This window comes from Erithacus rubecula (assembly GCF_903797595.1).
Source record: "Erithacus rubecula genome assembly, chromosome: 9".
Lineage (NCBI taxonomy): Eukaryota > Metazoa > Chordata > Aves > Passeriformes > Muscicapidae > Erithacus > Erithacus rubecula.
Window position 1 is genome coordinate 121,023 of NC_136660.1, and position 21,708 is coordinate 142,730.

The 21,708-nt window shown below is 45.5% G+C and overlaps 1 protein-coding gene across 7 annotated transcripts in view; it reads right to left on the reverse strand.

Annotated features, from left to right (window-relative positions):
- UBE2D1 (ubiquitin conjugating enzyme E2 D1) overlaps nt 1-21,708 on the reverse strand; it is a 59,677-nt gene that overhangs the window by 25,252 nt on the left and 12,717 nt on the right. For 5 of the 7 annotated variants that reach the window (XM_079312558.1, XM_079312557.1, XM_079312554.1 and 2 more), the window contains exons 2-3: nt 13,333-13,396; nt 13,218-13,249 (exon numbers count right to left, since the gene is read on the reverse strand). In XM_079312558.1, coding sequence (XP_079168684.1) covers nt 13,218-13,226 — 9 coding nt within the window. In that variant the 5' untranslated portion in view covers nt 13,227-13,249; nt 13,333-13,396. Of the gene's footprint in view, nt 1-13,217; nt 13,250-13,332; nt 13,397-15,381; nt 15,528-21,708 lie in introns of all 7 variants that reach the window. The other 2 variants (XM_079312552.1, XM_079312553.1) reach the window with 1 other exon arrangement.

The window sequence follows — 21,708 nt, forward strand, 5'->3', positions numbered from 1 at the left end:
ATGTGCTGACCATGGTAGAAGCCACCACCGGATGGTTGGAGACCTACCCTGTGTCCCATGCCACTGCTCGCAACACCATCTTGGGCCTGGAAAAGCAGGTCCTTTGGAGGCATGGTACGCCTGAGAGAATTGAGTCAGACAATGGGACTCATTTCAAAAATAAGCTTGTCAACACCTGGGCTAGGGAACATGGTATTGAGTGGGTGTACCATATCCCTTACCATGCACCAGCTGCAGGTAAAGTGGAGAGGTACAATGGATTGTTGAAAACCACATTAAAGGCATTGGGTGGGGGATCTCTAAAAAACTGGGAGCAGCACCTGGCAAAAGCCACTTGGTTAGTTAACACTTGAGGTTCCACCAACCGAGCAGGTCCCGCCCAGTCTGAAGGCCTTAATGTAGTAGACGGAGACAAAGTCCCAGTGGCCCATGTTAGAGGGTTGCTGGGAAAGACGGTATGGATTCATCCTGCCTCGAGTACAGGCAAACCCATTCGTGGGATTGCCTTTGCTCAAGGACCAGGATGTACTTGGTGGATTATGCAGAAGGATGGAACAACCTGCTGTGTACCTCAGGGAGATCTGATTATAGGATAAAGTTGTACACAATATTATTGTTGAGTGCCACTACCATTGTATGCCAGATTTTATGCATAGAAGGAAATGTGTAAGTGACAAAGGCCTGAGCAAGTGAGAAGGAGGAGATGTGTAAGTGTTGAAGGTTTTGAGCAAGTCAGAGGAAGTTTGTGCTTAGTAAGTGTGTATCCCAATCGTGTGTCAATGATCACGATATGGGATAAGGGGTGGAATGTTATGGGTTATGTTTTGACTAGCTCCTCTCCCTACCCCCCACCATGGAGCTGCCGGCCCCTCCCCCGGGCTGTTTTATCTAGCCGGGTGTTTTTCGGCTTTTGGGGCTTTTTTGCCGCTGCTTCTGCTGCTGCTTCGGCTGCTGCTGCTTGCCGCTGCTTCTGCTGCCCCCCTGCCCCCCTTCCCTCCGCTGCTTCAGCTGCTTTTCCCCCCCCCTGGCTGCCTAAACTGCCCCTCTCCCTTCCCCCCCCCATCCCTAAGATTTGCACCGGCTCCAGAGAACACGGATCTGAACTTCGGAGACCACCTCTGGAAATCTGCCAAAGAAGCTCTGCTGCCCTTCCCGGCGAAGATCTGCTGAGTTCATCTCAATCTGGGTCTGTGCTGGGAAGTGTTTCTTTTGTATTTTGTTAATAAAAAAGTTTTTTCCACTTTCCCCTGAAGAAAATTCTTTCCGAGCTTGGTGAAGGAAGGAATTGTAAGGGGGGGAGGGGACCCTTTGGAGGTCTTTTTCCTAAAATTTGTCCCAAACTTGGACAATGGGCCCCTCACCAAAGTTGCTGTAGCTATTATCCGATTCGTTTGGTGGATTGATTATGACAGGAATTCATGGGTTTTTAATTTTTTCTGGGAAGTGGCCGCATGGATCCTGAGCTATTGTACTCTAACTGCGTGTTTCTGTGATTATTTCAGTAATGGTACTTACTGTGATGTAACGAGTGCAAGAGAAATTTTCTCCCAACCCATCACCCAGTTTTTTGAGGCTACCCCACCGGTTCTCAAGGATTTCAGATCTGCTTTAATTGCTAATGCTATTATACAGTGGGTGGCATTGCTGATAGGCCTGTTCTACTTAGCATTCAGAAACAAGGGAATATTGGCTTGGACAACAACTCTGATACCTGCAGCAGGGACTGGGGATATTGCCCCAGAACCTGCCTCTGCCCCAGGGACTAGGGATGTTGCCCCAGAACCTGCCTCTGCCCCAGGGACTAGGGATGCTGCCCCAGAGCCTAACCCTGCTCTACAGCCCACCACAGAAATGAGCCACCCAGAGTGGGTGGGGAGTCTAGTGAAGGATATAGGCCAAATGTTGAAGGAGCAAAGCCAGATGTTAAAGGAGCACAGCCAGATGCTTAAGGAGCACAGCCAGATGTTGAAGGAGCAGTTTTCTCCACCTGGTGAGAAACCCTCCCCCTGCCCTAAAGAGGGAGAGTCAGATGGTGCTGCAGTGGAACCCGTAGATGTTGTATCTGTCCAGGTTTCAGCTGAGCCACAGGGGCAGCCACAGCCAGCAGCAGTTGCCACTGTGGAAACTAGAAAATCTAAGACTAAAATGAGACACCTAGGTGCTACAAACTGTAACTCCTTCCTATTGTATCAATAAGAAGTAGCTAGGTCTAGCATATGAGACAAGCACGAGGTTCAAAAGAGTGGCTCTTTGCCTTTTCTTTATTGCATGGTGGTAGCAGGGCTAAAGAGGAAGCGCATCTCAGTTCTTGGCATTTTCTAGGAAAGGGTCAGGGAGGGGATTTCTGGCTGTCTGCCAATAGGATAGGGACAGAAGGGACAGGTAAGACATTCCTTATACCTCTGGTATCGGATTACAACATCTCACCGTTTTTTGTTTAATTGAGGGCAAGATATTAAATTTATTTTGATTGGAATTATGATTTTGACCAACATTTGTAATTGATGGGAGAATTAGATTGTTCTATGTTTTGGATTTCTATGCGATTGACTTCAGAGGTAGAAGGAATGATACTAGTAGCTTTGAATACTAAGTGATGTGGGATCCCGAATGCCATTATTACAAGGAAAAAAATAACAAAGAATAACAAAATTGTTTTAACAATAGAAGTCCACCACCCTGAGAACCCCCAGCCTTTAAACAGTTCATTGAACCAATTTTCTGATTTTTGTTAACAAGAAGACAACTTCGAGGGGGTTCTTTCTGGGGTTGAGTGGAGGGTAGGTTTTCTCTAAAAGGAAAAAAACATTTTAAAACACATTAAAAGTCTCTGTCTGCCGGAAGGTCCTTCTTTATGAAGAATTTTCCTCTTCTTCCTGGCGGCATCTTCTTTTTGAAGCAATGGCAACTTGCTTCTCACCTTCTTCTGCTGGAGCTGGATTTTTTGGAACAAAAGGTTTTATCCACTTTTGGGGCATCTACTGAGGGCCTGAGGGAGTGGATATGCACGCATAACCCCTTCCCCAGGTTACTAGCTTATAGGGACCTTTGGTTTGAACAGGGCTTTACAGAGCTTTTGCTGTGGAGACATCCACACAGTAGAACTGCTCTGTCTATCCAGGACCTGTTTGAGCGTCTGGTGGGCACGCTCAATCACAGCTTGACCTGTGGGGGAGTAGAGGATGCCAGTTTTATTTTCCACTCCCCACTGCTGGATAAACTCTAGGAACTCCTTGGATATGTATGCTGGGCCATTATCTGTTTTCATTTCCTTAGGGATCCCCAGCACTGAAAAGGCTTGCACTAGGTGTTGTTTAACACGAACAGCCTTTTCTCCTGGAGCTGCAACGGTGTCTGCCATACGGTTCCCTTCTGTGATCTCACCTGGCAAATCCGTGTGTGACCTCACATGCATCACATAGAAGGAATGCTCTCTGTGTGAAACCAAATAGATTAGTTTTGACAGCAGCCTAAAGAGCTGCTCATTATTGATGTCTTTGAGCACTGCCTGCTCCACTCTGGACACTACCCCAGCAATATAAACTGAATCTGTTACCAGATTAAGAGGCTCTGAGAACTTCTCAAAGGCTCTCACCGCTGCAGCCAGTTCGGCTATTTGGGGTGACCCCTCCACAAACTCAACATCAGCTTCCCAATGCTGAGTCTGTGGGTTTCTCCAAATCATCACCGACTTATGAGAGGCCCCTGATGCATCTGTGAACATTGTGAGTGCCTTGAGTGGTCTCCTGCTCCTCTTCTCATGAGGGATGAGGTGGAATTCCTCATTGAACAACTTATGAGCTGGGCCGTGGACTGATATCTGTCCACTTTAGCTGTCTAGAGATATCTGGAGGCTGACATTACTCTGGAGCAAGTGCTCAAACATGTCTTTGCTTAACCTCTCAAGAGAGTTCCTTCCCTCCTCAGAAAGTTTTACCAGAAGGTGGATGCATACAAAGTCACAGCCAGCTAGTTCATGCAGCCTCATTCTTGCCTTTTGAATCAGCTGAGCCATCAGCTCCTGTGGTTGTGTAATTGTTTCGGATCTTTGGTGGGAGAGGAAGACCCATTCTATGATTAAGAGTGAATCTTTCTGCCCCTTAATTCACTGGAACATTAGACCATGCAAATGTGGAAGTTTTCCCAAAACAATGAATTTGAAAGGCAACTCAGGCTGATAACGGTGAGCCTGCCTCTCTGCTAATGCACAAATAATTTCCAATTTCTGTGGGACAATAGTCCGTGCAGTAATTTCCAAGCCCAGATACTTCCAAGATGGCATCTTTTGAATTTTGTTTTCCTGCAATTGAAATCCAGCAGAGGTTAAAACTTTAACCACTAGGTCAAGTGTGTTTTGGAGTATTAAGTTGTTGGCAGCACACACTAATACATCATCTAAATATTGCAAGGTATTATGAGACAGGATATTTTTTCTTTCATAATCATAGGAGCTATTTCAATTTGTAAGGGTGTGTGTGCTGTGTCTCCCACAACGAAATTACTCACTCTCCATTTCCATGTGAAATACCATCATGTCTAATACGCTGCTTGACAGGTCCACTGTTACAATTGTCCAGACAGTAGACTTGAAATGAAAACCCTTGGTAGTCTGGAGCCTAACACGGCCACAAGACTGCTGGACCTGGTTAATAGAACATTTGACATTTAATTTGTTTTGTATACCCACACCTTTTATGCCATCTCCCCCCTTTGTTTTTAAGAAAGAGGCTTTTTCCATAGTAGTACTCGCTGCATTTGTGTCATAGCGCTGAATGTTAAAAGCTAGCTGGCGCTTTCTACTTTTTTTTTTTTTTTTTTTTTCTTTTCTGGTTAAGAGGGCAGTCCCTAGCAAAATGTCCTTGCTTTTTACACTGGAAGCAGGTGACATTCTGCAGCTGTTCAGGTGACACTGGGTGCTTCCTCGCTTGTGGTGCTTCAGCTGCTGCAGGCTTGGAAGGTGCTGGCCTGGGATTTCTGGATCATGGACTTGCCTCTCAATCTGTGAGCGAAGTCTATCTACAAACTGCAAAAAAATCTCAGAAGCATATTGTTTAACATCAATATAATCTTTGGAATTTACAGGGCTTTGGTGAATTTCTGTTAAAAGAACCATTAAAGAACATTTCCAAATATTAAACCATAAATCATATTCTGAGGGAGTTAGCAAGCACCTGAAAAGTCCTTCAATTTATGGGGAACTAATTCATTTGAGGTAAAATTGCTTTCATCATGCCCTTAAAAATTTCACTTTCAAGGCCAAAATTTTTCTATGATTTACAATTTTTTTTTTTTTTTTCTTATCATGGTAAAACAAAGGTTGATAAACTTTATTACCATTTTTCTTCTACCCATATAAACTACAGGAGTAACGGAGGGTACATAATATTCCAAGTTTTGAGCTTTAGGGCTAGGTGTATCTTTATCTATCAGCCTGGGAGGCAATGCAGTTTCTCCCTCCCGAGGGACAGAGTCCCTGCTGTTAACCGAGTTTTTGTTTTTTCTTTGACTGTCTGTAGCCTCCGGGCAGTCAGTCTGGCACTCGCTGTAATTAGAAGGGTTAGAAGCTGTAACTTGAGCTGGGAAGAAGCGACTAGCCAAACCTGTTGGTGTAGTTACACAGTAGCAGGAACTGGTCAGGAGTGTATGGGGGGAAGGGGCCAGGGAAGGGTATTGAGGAGGAGAAAGAGTTAAGAGATTAATAAATTGAAGCGTGGTTGCCACCATTAGAAACGTGGTCCCCCCCGTGAAAAGTTTCTTGCCGAACTATTCTGAGGTAAACTGAGGGAAAGAGACGGGAACACAGAGAATCCTGTAGCAGGCTGTTCAAAATTTTCAGAACTTGGGTAGCTGGAGGGGAGGGGCTTAGTATTTTCTGTTTTTTCTGTTTTTTCACTATTTCCAGGGACAGGGGATTTTGGAGAAGAGGAGGGGGGATGGTTTAAAGAATTTTTTTGTGGCTGTCTTTTATTTTCGGTTTCCAATAAGCATTTGCGCACTTGTAAAAATATTGGAAGAAATACAGCAGCTTTAGAGTCAAATTTTTCTACTTTAGATGTTAATAATTTCCCCACATCATCCCAAAATGAAACTGAATTTATATTTTGTAATTTGCAGTCTGGAATTTTAGAAAACAGCCAGAAAACAAAAGACCTTAACTGTTTTTTAGAAACTGTAATTTTTTCAGCATGCAAAATTCCTTGAATTTGAGAAAAAACACTCTTTTGGTATGCAGTTAACTCAGCGCCCATTGTTGTTCCAAAGAGAGCTGCACAACGCCTCTCACTTCCACGCACACCTCACAACAAACACGACTCTGTCCCGCCGGCCGTGCCAAGCCTGGGGGAACCCTGCAGCCTTGCACTGCTTTCGGGGGGTTTCCCAGTCACTGAACAATGCCTGAGCCGTGAACAGCTGCGTTCCGAACGGCTTTTTCTTGCGGTTTCCGTGGAAACTGCGGAGGAGCCGCCCCGCTGAAACTACAGCCCGCCCTGGCGCCGCGCCCACCACCAGTCTGCATGGGGAACCCCCCCTCCCCACTCCTAGGGGCCCTGGGGTTCATGCCTCCCACGAGGGACTTTACCTGTCCTGCAGATCTGGCTGTTGTGTGGTTTGTGAAAGCTGCCTGTCTTCGAGCCGACTTACTTTGGCGCTAAAGCAAGCTACCGACTCTGTCCTCCTGCCTGGGGCTGTATAAACACAGCTACGAAGCACAGAGGTAGTTGATCGAACGAACAAGCGGAAAATCCTGAAACTGGGATTCCAGCTATCTGTGGGTTCTTAGTACAAGCCCCAAAGTTGAGTCGCCAACTGCTACAAACTGTAACTTCTTCCTATTGTATCAATAAGAACTAGCAAGGTTTAGCATATGAGACAAGCACGAGGATCAAAAGAGTGGCTCTTCGCCTTTTCTTTATTGCATGGTGGTAGCAGGGCTAAAGAGGAAGCACATCTCAGGTCTTGGCATTTTCTAGGAAAGGGTCAGGAAGGGGATTTCTGGCTGTCTGCCAATAGGATAGGGCAGGAGGGACAGGTAAGACATTCCTTATACCTCTGGTATTGGATTACAACACCTAAATAATGGGGATCAGCAAGGAGGGTCCTCACAACCAGCAAGGGAGCCAGAGGTTGAGATTGTCACCGAATCCCTCTCATACGATAGTCTCCGTAACCTGCGTAAAGACATTGCACGGCGGGGCCGTGAGCCCTTTACAACTTGGTTATTCTGGGTCTGGGACCTTACAGGAACAGGTGTACAACTGGATGGAACTGAGGCCAGGAATTTGGGATCCTTGGCCCAGGATTCAGGTGTGGACCAGATATTCGTAAGGGAGCAAGGCCTCCTTTCCCTCTGGGACCGGCTTTTAATGAGTGTGAGAGAGAAGTTTGTACACAGAGAGAGAATGCAGGAGCACCACCGTAGGATGCGCTGGAAGACCCTTGAGGAAGGGATCCAGCAGCTGAGAGAAACAGCAGTATTAGAGGTACTCTTTGGGAAAGATGGACAGCATGACAATGACCCTGACAAGGTCAAGTGCACAGGGCAGATGCTATGGAATTTGGCAACCTTGGATCCATCTCAATATACCACCTACATAGCAATGATTAATGCTGATAACCACCCAGAGACAGTGTGTTCTGTTGCCAACAAACTCAGAAATTTTGAGAACATGATGAATGGCCCAATGCAGGCCAATGTCTCCGCCATGGCCAGGGACCTCCAACAGGTCAAAGATAGGATGAGGGATATGAGGGAGGAGATGATGGAGAGAATTGAGGAGGTGAGGAAGTTCAGCGTAGCACCAGTACGAGTCACAGGCCCCCAAGTCAGAGCTTCATGTCCCCCAGCTAGGGAGAGAGGGTACACCTCACGAGCTGACCTGTGGTTTTTCCTGCGAGACCATGGGGAAGACATGGGAAAATGGGATGGGAAACCCACTTCTGTACTGGCAGCATGGGTGCGTCAGCTAGGGGAGGGAAATGCTAACCGAGGGAACCGCACTAAAATGAAGGTAGCCTCAACCTCCCACAAGCAAGGTGCAGGGTATTACAGCAAGGAGGATGTTCTGTCAGATCCCCTGGAAGGAACCTCCACTATGTATGCCCAGGAAAGAAATATAACCAGGGCTAGAGAGGCCCTGCCTCTAGCCAGGGAGAGGCATGGGATGACAGGATTTATTGGATAGTGTGGGTGCAATGGCCTGGAACATCAAAGCCACAGAAACATAAAGTGTTAGTTGATACTGGTTCACAATGCACCCTGATACCATCAGAACATGTGGGGAAGGTACCTGTCCCCATTGTTGGGGTGACAGGGGGTTCACAGGAATTCACTTTGCTGGAAGCTGAGATTAGCCTGACAGGGAAGGGATGGCAGAAACATCCAATTGTAACTGGCCCAGGGGCACCGCGCATTCTAGACATAGACTTCCTCAGGAACGGCTACTACAAAGACCCAAAGGGGTTCAGGTGGGCTTTTGGAATAGCTGCTGTAGCGACAGAGAGCATTAAGCAGTTGAACACCTTGCCTGGACTGTCAGAATACCCCTCTGCAGTAGGACTCCTGAAAGTGACAGAACAACAGGTGCCAATTGCCACCATGACAGTGCACCGCCAGCAGTACCAGACAAATCGAGATGCTGTGATCCCCATCCACAAGATGATCCGTGATCTAGAGAGCCAAGGGGGGGTCAGCAAAAGCCACTCACCCTTCAATAGTCCCATCAGGCCTGTGTGGAAATCTGATGGAAAATGGAGACTGACTGTGGACTATCGGGCATTGAATTAAGTGACTCCACCGCTGAGCGCTGCCATGCCTGACATGCTGAAACGCCAGTACAAGCTGGAGTCCAAGGCAGCAAGGTGGTATGCTACCACTGACATTGCCAATGAATTCTTCTCCATTCCTTTGGCAGCAGAGTGCAGGCCTAAGTTTGCTTTTACCGGGAGGGGCGTGCAGTACACCTGGAACCGACTGCACCAGGGGTAGAAGCACAGTTACAAAGGGTCTGAAGCCAGTTACACTCCCACAGAGAAGGAAATCTTGGCTGCCTATGAGGGAGTTCAAGCTGCCTCAGAGGTGATTGGCACAGACGCACAGCTTCTCCTGGCACCCCAGCTGCCAGTTCTGGGGTGGATGTTCAAAGGAAAAGTTCCCTCTACCCACCATGCCACTGACGCCACATGGAGCAAGTGGATTGCCCTCATCACGCAGCGTGCCCGTATTGGTAACCTGAGTCACCCTGGGATTTTGGAGATAATTAAAAACTGGCCAGAAGGTGAAGATTTTGGTCTCGCTGATGAAGAGGAGCAGAAGCAAGTGACCCGAGCTGAAGAAGCTCCACCATACAACCAGCTGCCAGCAGATGAAACACGTTATGCCCTTTTCACCGACGGTTCCTGCCGCATTGTGGGGATGAACCGGAAGTGGAAAGCTGCCGTATGGAGCCCCACACAACAGGTTGCACAAGCTATCGAAGGAGAAGGTGGATCGAGTCAACATGCTGAACTCAAAGCTGTTCACCTGGCCTTGGACATTGCTGAGAAATGGCCAAAGCTCTACCTTTACAGTGATTCGTGGATGGTAGCCATCCAGCCTCTGTGGGGTTGGATGGAGAGGTGGAAAAAGGCTGACTGGCAACGTAGAGAAAAACCAATCTGGGCTGCTGATGAGTGGAAAGACATTGCCACTCGGGTAGAGAAGCTCCCCGTGAAAGTCCGTCATGTGGATGCCCATGTTCCCAAGAGTCGAGCTAATGAAGAACACAGGCACAACAAGCAGGTAGATCAGGCTGCTCAGATAGAGGTCTCAAAGATAGACTTAGATTGCTAACACAAGGGAGAAGTGTTCCTAGCTCGATGGGCCCACGATGCCTCAGGCCATCAGGGCAGAGATGCCACCTATAAGTGGGCACGAGACCGAGGGCTGGATCTAACCATGGACAGCATCTCTCAGGTTATTCATGAGTGTAACACGTGCGCTACCATCAAACAGGCCAAGCGGGTGAAGCCCCTCTGGTATGGGGGGGCAATGGTCCAAATATATGTATGGAGAGGCCTGGCAGATTGACTATATCACACTGCCTCAGACCCGCCAAGGCAAGCGCTACGTGCTGACCATGGTGGAAGCCACCACTGGATGGTTGGAGACCTACCTGGTGCCCCACGCCACTGTTCAGAACACCATCCTGGGCCTGGAAAAGCAAGTCCTGTGGAGGCATGGCACCCCTGAGAGAATTGAGTCACACAACGGGACTCATTTCAAAAATAGCCTTATAAACACCTGGGCTAAAGAACATGGCATCGAGTGGGTGTACCATATTCCCTTACCATGCACCAGTGGCTGGGAAAGTCGAATGGGGCAATGGTCTGCTCAAAACCACCATAAAGGCACTTGGTGGGGGGACTTTCAAGAACTGGGAGATCAATCTACCAAAGGCCACATGGTTAGTGAATACCCGAGGTTCCACTAACCGAGCAGGCCCTGCCCAATCAGAGCCCTTGGGAGCACCAGATGGAGATAAGGTTCCAGTGGTACACCTGAGAGGCATGTTAAGGAAAACTGTCTGGGTGAACTCTGCTTCCAGCAAAGACAATCCTGTTCGTGGGGTAGTTTTCGCTCAAGGACCAGGTTGCACTTGGTGGGTGATGCAAAAGGATGGAGAGACCTGATGGATACCCCAAGGGGACCTTGTTCTAGGGTGAACTATCTATGATACTGTGCTTGTAGCTGCATGTATGTATATGATGTAAAGGTTTTAATATGCTGTAGCATATTGGCATGGAAAAAATTTGGGGTGGATAATGTTGGGAGTTGAGTGTTTTTCTGTTACTGTGTCAATTGAAAGAATTTTTCCCATTATCATGCCAATGGAGCTGGCTGGGTTACACCCAGGATCTCTGATGACTCTAGACAAAAGGGGTCGGTGGCAGCGGCTCCCAGAGGGGGGTCTCGTGGTTCCGGAGGGGACTCGTGTTTTCGGCGAGGTCAGAGCAGGACGCCCCGTCTCCAGTCCCCACGTGGTGGAACACAGGAGAGCCAGACCCTCTGTGATCACCTGCCCTGCATCTGCCCCATTCCAGCCTCCTGCCCCTGCGGATACAGCTGACCACCCGGACACAAATGGTGAGCGAGGAGCCGCCTGCTCCAGCCCGTTCCCACTCGAGACCAGCGTGGCTGCCATCCCTCCCTCCTGCCTCTGCTCTCGCCTGCTTTCTGCGGCTGTCAGTCTTTTGTTCCAGCTGCAGTACCAGGACGGAGTGCAGAGAGAGTATGCCGGCAGCTAAAGAAGGGACTGAAACCGAGTTATCTATTCTGTTCTGATACTATTTTTAACAACTGCTGTTGTTTTCTGCTTGTACGGTTAAATATATTAGTAAAAGAGCTGTTATTCCTACCGCCTTATCTCTGCCTCAGAGTCCTTGATTCAAATAATTATAATACTTGGGGGGAGTGGAATTAAAGTCTCTATTTCGAAGGAAAACTTGCCTTTCCTGGCAGACACCTGTACTTTCAAACTGGGACACCACTGTTGTTCCAATTACACTTGAAAGGACTTCTTGCTTGCATACTAAATGGATTTTTCAAAATTAAAATAAGCTGAAGATGAGACAAATTCAATGTCAAAAAGAAGGCAAAGTGAACTCACTCTATGTTTTATGAGCAAGGTATATAAAACAAATTGATGACACCCATAGACATAAGAGGTTTTCCTAGTTCCACACACAGAAAGTGAATTCTGAAGGTAAATTTTAGTCCTATGCTTCCCTCGGGCTATCGGGAAACATACAGAAACTTCATCCCTGAATTATTTTGTTATCAAGATAAAGGATTAATATCTGAAGTGTTCCGTTCTTGTATCTCTTTAGATATGGCTGAGAAAGGTTGGCAAGAGATGCTCATTCTTACCTTTAACTAGAGACATTTGAGGAGCTTAAAGCAAAGAAAAGAATATTTTCCACTATGTAATATGCAAACTGATCTTCAAGCTGGAGAAGAAAACGCAATTTAAGCCAAAATTTATGTGATAGTATTTCCTTTACTCATGTCATCAAAGTCATTCAGGACAGAGACATTATTGATGGCAACCAGCACATAAGCTTTTGTTAACTCTTCATTGCCACTTTGTCATTCACCCTTTGGCAGTGCAAGAGGGCAAGAGTCAGAAGGCCTTGTTATGTGGAAGAACATACCAACATGATTGTTTTTCAAGCAAAAGGGCAAAAGCATTAGTGTTCTACAGAAAACAGTTGCTGCTGGGCCATGGACATGTTAGACAACAGATTCTAGCACACCACCAGTAAATTAGTGACTGCTGCTTCAGAACAAATGTGCTGAAAATTACCCTCAAATTTTGAGAATTACTCTCAAAGCAGACACATTTCCACTTTTCTCCACAATTTAATGCTGCGTCTTAATGGATTAAGTATTATCTCAAAATTTCACCTCATACAGCGACTCAGCTTACTATCTAAACTAGAGACTCTTCTTTCCAAATTATAAAATCCACAAGGAAAACACTAGAAATACAAACTTTTTACCAGGGTATTAATAAGCACACCTTCCCTCAGTTCATATTGTTCTTCATTAATTTTCTTGCTAAAATTCTTCTCAGTTTTCCATCTTCTGGTTTTAAGCTTATTTTTGTTATTTCTTATGTTATTACCTTCACAAGATTCATAATTTCTTCAACTCAAGGAAAACACCTGTCTTGCATAAAAACCAACAAAAGCACCCACTGCTGGCCTGCAGTTTGCAAAACCCTACACTTTTGCCAAGGTCATATCACAGCTATCAAATAAAATAAGATCCATCTAAAAGCCCTCTGCGACTCCACTCTTGTTTACAGTTACCAACTTTACTATTAGATTTCACCCATTCTTTCTCCTTTCAGATGGATGAATCTTCCAGAATTGATCTGACCATCTACGAAAAGCAAGCTCTTTGCTTTGTAGCCCACATCACCAACTCAGACACCACAGCTGACTAATTAAGCACCTCTAACTTCATGAAGAAGAGAGATTTTTGAGGTGTTACAGAAAGCAGCTGGTACCAGACTACTACTACTACTACTAAGAACAACAATAAAACCCTGAAGTTTTAAGCTATACACCGCACAGCTGAACGTGGCTGCTGTGTTTACAGAAACTCCAATGAGTCCTTCTGTAACAAAAAGAGCAGTAAGGTCTTACATTTTAAGGGGCATAATTCTTATACTTACAGGTCCCATAATAGTTGCTTGCCAATGAAACACTGAAAGGCAAAAAGATTCAACAATTAGATTTTCTAAGCCTTTTTAGAACTGAAATGTACTGAATGCACTAGGAAGAGCTTACAGTCATCTCCAACAGGTCCAGCAGAACAGTGGGCTGGTGGATCTCGCTGCAGATCACTTAGTTCCTGCAAAAAACACGAAGATATTTAAAGGGCATGTAAATCCATGCCATTTGGCATCATCCCTTCAAAAGTGGGAACACCAATTTTATTAAACCCGCGGGCATTTTTAATGGCCTTTTAATAAAACAATCAACATTTGAAATTGAAGCTGAAATTGAATTGAAACTGAAAGAGATTTTTTGCCAGATGGCCTGCTGTGAGAGTCCGTCTGAGCCTCTCGTCTGTTTCTGCCCAACGACCCTCGCCTGAGGCCTGCACTGGCCAGGGATGGGAGGAACGCCAAGTGACTGTTCCGCAGGTGATGCCTACCAGGACTGGTTTCTCATGACAACTAGTCACGGCGCGTTTACTCAACAAAGCTCCCACAGATGGAAGAACAATGGACTGGTCAGTATGGGCTACCCTGTGTGTGTTCATAACAACAAAGATGGTTTGGTGTGCCTTGAAGCGTCCTGTTTCCACCTGTTCCTCAGTGTAACGAGCTCCACATACAATAGTCCATAAATCTTCCCACCTTTTGGCCAGAAGCCACTTGCTTTGGGAAACGACTATAAAAGTGACTTTCTCAGAGGAGACCCCCGAGATCTCCCCAGACGGCAACAGACATCTATTGGCTGACTCCATGAGGATTCGTTTGCCCATCTTGGTAGCTATAATCCCAACCCCCTTATCTCTCTCTCTCTCTCTCTCTCTCCCCCACTATCGCATTTGGTTGGCACTAAATAAAGTGCATTTCTGTAGAAGTAAACTGGTTTTGTCTCCTGCTGTGTCTTTTGCGCTCTGAGATCCATAAAAGAACCCGTCACGACTCCCTCTTGAGTTGGGCGGACCGTGACACCTCCAGCTAACACTGTGCTAGAAATTAATACTTGAAAGAATATAAGGGTTACAACCAAGTTCACAGTAAGTTCAATATACTTGAAGAAGACAAAACAAATAAAAAGGTTTTATTTATTCGTCTGTAAATTCACCGTTTAGTTTAGTTAGGTGCTAATCTGATATTCCCTTAGCTTTTGATTTTACAAAAGTTTCTGTATTGTCCTAGTTTATGGACATCCGTTGAGCTAAACTGGCTCATAAAATGTTTAGAGCCTTCCTGGAGATGATGTATGAACATAATATAAAGGGTCCTAACTAAACTGGAGACTAAAGGAAAAATATTAGCTCTACACCTTATTTATTGTACCTTGATTCAATTCTCTGCATGATTTTTTTTTTTTAATGACTACTAAAAAACTCCCATGTTGAAACTTAAGCACTCAGAGGAGCTTTTGATGGTCAACTGATTTATTTCTCTTGCCGGAGTCTGGTGCATTTGCAGTGGTGGCCTCCAAAGATAATGCCCACTCTTTTCACTGTGGGGAACTTGGACACTTCATAAAAGATTGCCCAGAGAAGGCACCTACCCAAAACCCTCATACCAATTAACGGAACCCCCAGAAACGGGAAAGGTACCAGCAGCACTCAGAAAACTTCCAGTGGAGCGCGGTGAAGGCCCTGCGCCCAGACCACAAATCAAAGGCTGCTTCCCACCCCTCCCAAACTGTGAAAAATTGGGGGACATCACAGCCCATTGCCCCAGGGGATCCCAGATTACATCAAAGGGATCCAACATATGAAGCATTACAGGTGGGAACCAGGTACCAGTGGCTAACAACATTGTCCATGAACTTTACAGATGGGAGATTTCACCGTGTTCCCACAGGAAAGCATGGACCACCAGATGGTCCTTGGGACATTCTAATCCTTGGTGACACTTTCCATGGTCCAGCACAAATCTTTGTTTTGCCAGAAATACAAACTGTATCATCTGGGCAAGAAATCTTTGTCCAGCTCTGCTGTACGGACACACCTTTTATCTTTCACAGGAGACACCAATCACACAGGCCTTTTTGCTCCCGAACAACCACAAAGAATAGATCCCCCTCAACCCCACAATAATGTGGACACAGATCATGGGTTGACACAAGCCCATCCTTGAGTGCAACCTTCTCTGCAAAGAAGAAAGGATCCACAGACCAGGGTTGCTGGACAGGTGCTGACGTGACCATCATTGCCCATTTAAAACGGCCAACAAACTGAGAACTTCAACTGATAGTAGACATGATTTCTGGGATCGGTGGAGTCGCTGTGTCTATGCAGAGCAAGCACAATGTCATTGTTGAAGGGCCTGAAGGCAAGCTGGCAACCATGCACTGTTTGTATAAGGGCCCCCTTTATGCTGTGGGGCAGGGGTGTCCTATCCCAATGATGTGCTTCCATCAAAAGTCACAGTCGGGATTTCTAATTCAGGCCACTGAGGAGCGCGACTTAGCATCTACCCCTCGGCTCACCTGAAGAAGTGAGGACTCTGTTTGGGTCAAGCAGTGTCTCCTCTCTAAAGTTAAACTGCACGCCCTACATGTCCTGGTAGAAGAGCAACTTGCCAAAGGCCACATCACTGAAACCACAAGCCCTTAGAACTCTCCTGTCTTCATGATGCGAAAACCTGGGGCAGACAGGTGGAGGCTCCTCCACAACCTTTGCAAGATCAACGACGTCTTCGAGGACATGGGTCCCCTCCAGCCTGACCTGCCCTCACCATTGATGCTGCCTCAAAACTGGAAACTTGACATCATAAGACATCAAAGACTGATTCTTCAGCATCCTACTGCACCCACAAGACGCCCCACAGTTTGCTTTCTGCACCCACAAGACGCCCCACAGTTTGCTTTCTCCATCTCCTCTTTTAACAGAGAGGCTCCCTTCAAAAGATATCATTGGCTTTTTCTTCCTCAAGAACTTAAAAACTCTCCGACCATATGCCAATGGAATGTTGCTCACATTCTTTCCCCTGTTCGGAACTCATTCCCAGATGCAACCAGCCACCACTACCTGGACAACAACCTAGTTTGCGCATCAGAAAATATGTACTTGGACAAAGCAGTAAAAACAACCATTGAAACCATCAAAAAAGAAGGATTCAAAATTCGTGAAGATAAAGTACAGTACACCAGCCCATGGAATTATCTTGGACTCCACATTTGTGAGAAGACCATTGTATCCCAGCAGCTCTCCATCCTAGACAACGCAAAAACCCTGAGAGGCCTACAGTCTGTGCGGATCCATCAACAGGATACACCCCCTACTGAGAATTACAACAGAGGATGCTGCCCCCCGTTCAACCTTCTCCGTGGCAACAAAGACCTGGACTCCCCATGCACCCACACACCAGAAGCCCAAAATGCCATCACCAAGGTTCAAGGAGCCCTGTCTTCATGCCAGGCTCATCGCTTCGAGCCCAACCAGCCTTTCCAGTTCGTCATCTTGGGAAAGGCCCCTTGTTTCCATGGATTGATTTTCCAATAGGACCTTCAATTTACAGACCCTCTGTTAACTCTTGAATGGATCTTTATTGAAGAATCAACCCACAAAGACAACTACCAAATTTTAAGAAATCATAGCACATCTGATAAAAAACGGCCAGAACTTGCCTCCACTCTCTTACAGGGTGTGAGTTCACATATGTCTACCTGCCATTGACCACTGGGGATCTGGAGCACTTGCTCCAGACCAATGAAAGCCTCCAATTTGCTCTAGATAGCTATACAGGCCAAATTCCCATCCATTTACTAAAACACAAACTTTTAAATTGAAATACAGTCTTTCTCTGGTCCCAAAATTAGTCAAAACTAGGGCATCTCTCAAAGCTCTAACTGTTTTTACAGATGGCTCAGGGTCATCCCACAAGTCTCTAAAGACTTGGAAAGACCCCAAAACAAAAAATTGGGAATCTGATGTCCAAATAGTGGAGGGATCTTCACAAATTGCCGAGTTAGCAGCCGTTGTCAGAGCCTTTGAGAGAGCCAAAGACAAACCCTATAATCTAGTCACAGATTCAGCTTATGTTGCTGGTATAGCTATGAGAGCAGATCATGCCTTCCTCAAAGAGATTTCCAATCCAAAATCACATTGATTCATTTCCACATCGACACACTTAATCTCCAACAGAAAACAATCTTACCGTGTTATGCATGTAATGTCACACACCAATCTCCCAGGTTTCGTCACAGAAGGGAACAGGAAAGTAGGTGCACTGGCCATGCTGACAGAGATTACTAACCTACCTGACATCTTTGCTCAGGCAAAGTTGTCACATGTATTTTTTCATCAAAATGTACCTGCCCTCATCAGAATGTTCAATATCCCAAAAGATCAGGCAAAAGCTATTGTTGTAACATGCCCAAACTGCCAAAATTACCAGATACCCTACATGGGTACAGGGGTCAATCCTAGAGGCCTGAACAGCTGCCAGCTGTGGCAGACTGCTGCGACCTATTTTCCCATCCTTTGGGAAGTCAAAATACATGCACATGTTGGTCGACACGTTTTCTGGAGCAATTTTTACATCAGCTCATGCAGGAGAAAATGTCGTTCATGTTATTAAGCATTTTCTTCTTGCATTTGCCACTCTGGGAATCCCAAAAAAGACCAACACTGATAATGGGCCCGCCTATACCTCTCGCAAACTAAAAAGGTTCCTCAGTGAGTGGAGAATTGGACATAATAAAGGCATTGCTGCAAATCCTACAGGACAATCCATTGCAGTGAAAACCCACCAAACTCCCAAAGAGTCCTCAACCAGCAGCAGAGAGAAACAGAAATTTTATCTCCAGTTGAAAGACTGCAAAGCTCTCTACCATAATCAACTTCCTAAATTGTACAGCATCGGAACCTGACTCCCCAACACTCCGCCACTTTGCAAATTCTACCCAAGCTCAACTCATTAAGAAACCACCAGTGCTAGTGAAAGACCAGAAACATACCAAATCTCTGGACCTTTCCAATTAATTACTGGGGGATGGAGGTACGCCTATGTATCTCTACCATCTGGCCCAAGATGGTTTTCAAGGAAAAACATAAAACTATACCTAGGAACTGCAATACTACTCCCACAAACACCAACAAAAAGTCTCCTGAGTCCAATACCAAACCTCCTTAAAACCAGACCAGTTCTACTTGGAGACACAGGCACCCATATACCAAAGAAAAGACCATTCTGTCACAGGACAGCAGACAAAACAGAAAACTAAACAGCATTCTGCTGTTTCAGTTGAGACGTAGGCCAGACTTAGCCTAGCCACAAAGTAATCTTTAGTGCAGATGTTATTATCCCTCCTGAAAAAACCCTATTGGTCCCTCCCTTTAACCCTTGCCAAAAATCCCTATCTCTATATCCATTCCCCTACCCTTAGCGTTAGGAAAAAACAAAAAAAAACCACAACAAAAAACCAACCAAACAAAAAAAACCCCAACCCCCCCCAAAAAAAACCAAAACAAAAAACCCCAAAAAACACAGAAGGGAAGGAATGACAGAAAATTATGAAGGAGGGAACCCTATCCCTCTCCTCCCATTATAAAGATAAACAATTTTGCTTATATTCTTTGTCAGGAGCCCCATACTTGTCCAAAGATGAAAATTATCTCCGTTGGTGCTGCCATCACTGCTGCCTGGATGCTCTTTATCATGCCGCATGCCTTCGGCAACCCCACCATAATGTCTGGGTGACCTTAGCAAGGACAATAAAACAAGATAATATGCTTTTATCCATGGGCAACCTTGACAATCCACTTTCCACATGTCTGGTAGGAATTCCTTTAGTACCAGATGACTGGCATGTCTATAACTCAGAGCTCCTCTGCACCACAGGTAAGAGACCCAATCTGGTAGACACTTGGGATGAATGGACAAAAATGCTGACAAATACTCCAGAGGAACCCCAGGAATTGGACTTGCTGAGGTCCTCCAAGGCAACATACTGTGTCAAATTCTACTTTAAATGTCCAAAACAAAGTTTGCCTGAATTTAATCTGATAAAAAAACACATACAGAAAATATCTATCGCCCATCAACAAAACCTATAATTATCCAGATTGGTGTAATTCCACACTTGTGCACTCTCTGAGTCCTCTCTCTACCTCAAAATGTTGCCCCGAGGTATGTTTATCTGTGGTAATTGAGTTTGGGCTAGGATCCCCTCTTGTCTCCAGGGGGGATCCTGTAGCCTTGGCAGGCTTTCTACCTTCACCCCCAACATTACCTTCCTACACAATTGGAAAAAAGAAACCTAATTAAAACGTGAAAAAATATCCTACACTGAATTTGATTGAAGTTGTGACCCTAAATTGTAAAATTGCAACAAACCAAAAAGGGTTGCTGCCTCCCTATTCCTACCATGGGCAGCAGCAGCAAAGGTCTTCAGCGAAATTAATCACCTGGGGTACTGGCTCAGTAAGCAAGTCAATGCTACATCTGGTGCTCTGAGTGATCTTTTAAATGACAAAGAAACCACAAAATATGCATTCCTGCAAAACTGAGCCACAATTGACTTCCTGCTACTTGCTCATGGACATGGCTGCCAGGACTTTGAAGTGATGTGCTGCTTCAACTTCGCTTCACATTCAACATCCATTCATGCAAACATTCAAAAGCTGAAAGAACTCATGAAGGACTTGAAAGTGAAAACCAACCCAGACTAGGACCTTTTTGGTCAATGGGTACTGACAGGCTAGGCCTCATCTTTTGTTAAGGGAATCTTGTGGATTTTGATTGTAATTCTGTCCTAGGTTACAATGTAAAGATATGGCCAAAGGGATGTATTCTATCACTATCTGATGAAACCAGGTGGGAAAGTGGTTCTTATCTCTGTGGGAAATATCCTCTGCTAATGGGCCGTCTGTTAAAATCAGATGGAGGCAATGTTATTTATCTTTTCCATGACCCACTCTTCCTCCAGGAACATATCTTCTGTTAATGGGCCATTGAGTCCCACTGCATGACTGATAAAATTACACCATCCCACTGCGAAATGCTCCATCCAGGGGGAGGAGCTAAGTCTTTCCTACCTAGATAAAAACTGAGATTTGGAACAGCAAAGTTGCCCTTACTCACTGGTTTCCAGAGGACAAGAGCTACCAGGATTAGTGTCAAGATTTCTACAGGATCACTGCTTTGAGAAGACCACTTCATCTGGACTGCTATCACCACACTGATAACTAGCGGTGTGTCAGGTTGTATTCCAACTTTGTCAGTGGTTTTTCTTTTGCACTATTGCATGTATTTTGTTTTTCTCTTTTTTCCTATTAAATTGTACTTCTGACTGGGATTCTCTATGGTTTTGATTCCAAAACCATTACATATTTTTGGCACCCAACATGGGGCAGGAAGGTACTGAGAATAGCCAGAATTACAATTTTGTATTGTAGAAGCCACCTATTGGATATGATGCTCAACATGCTTACATGGGTCTTATATCTACCTCTCCATATCGTTCTGCACATGCAGAACTATCTTCTGGTTGTAATACTCCTGTATAGACCAGGGTATGGTATAAAATTTGCTTTATTGGTCTATTACTCTATTGCATGATAACCTCCAAGGCAATGAACATCAGTTGGAATATATACTCAATTTTGTTTGCTTGTCCTAGTCTAGTTGCTACATATGGGCCCTCAACAATCGCACCCAGCCCCTGGGTGGAGGGTTAAAGAATTATTTTTTCCAGCCTTTCAGGCCAGACAGAGCAGTTTTTGGAAATGCTGAGTTCTCTCTGGATGCCAAGGACAGCACAGTGTTGCTGTTAGTTCTGCTTTGTCTTCCTGGCACAGCCTGCAACATGCTTAGAAACAAAACACTACAGGGTGTAGTGCAATGTCTTCTGGAGGAAGAGGAAAAAAGAAGCAAAGCAGCAGTGTCCATGTCCGCTCAAAATGTCACAGAGAAAGAAAAGAACCGAACACAAAGCAACAGTATCCGTGTCTACACAGACTGTCATAGAGGGGAAAGGAACCAAAAGCACCCTCAGCATCTCCACTCAAACCGTCACCGAACCTAGACCAGTAGCAGTTGCCCCTGTTCAGAAGAAGAAATCAAAGCATAAATCAGTCTGGATAGTGACTGACGAGGATGCAGCAGGACCTTCACACCCAGTGGAAGACAGCAAGCTAGAAATCATCACTTGCTCTCTATCCCTGAGTGAGCTGTGCAACCTGCGGAGGGAATTCACCCGCCAGACAAACAAGTCCATCTTGATCTGGCTGCTCCACATCTGGGAAGCTGCAGCAAATGACACCATTACGGATGGAATTGAGTCCAGGCATCTGGGATCTCTGTCCTCGGATGTGGTCATTGACCAGGTGATTGGGAGAACCCAAGAAAGACTCAGCCTTTGGCAGTGACTGCTGACAAGTGTGAAGGCCAGAAACCTTTGTAAAGAAGATCTCCAAGTGCACCAAGGAAAACAGAGCACAATGGAACAAGGTATCTGATGCCTGAG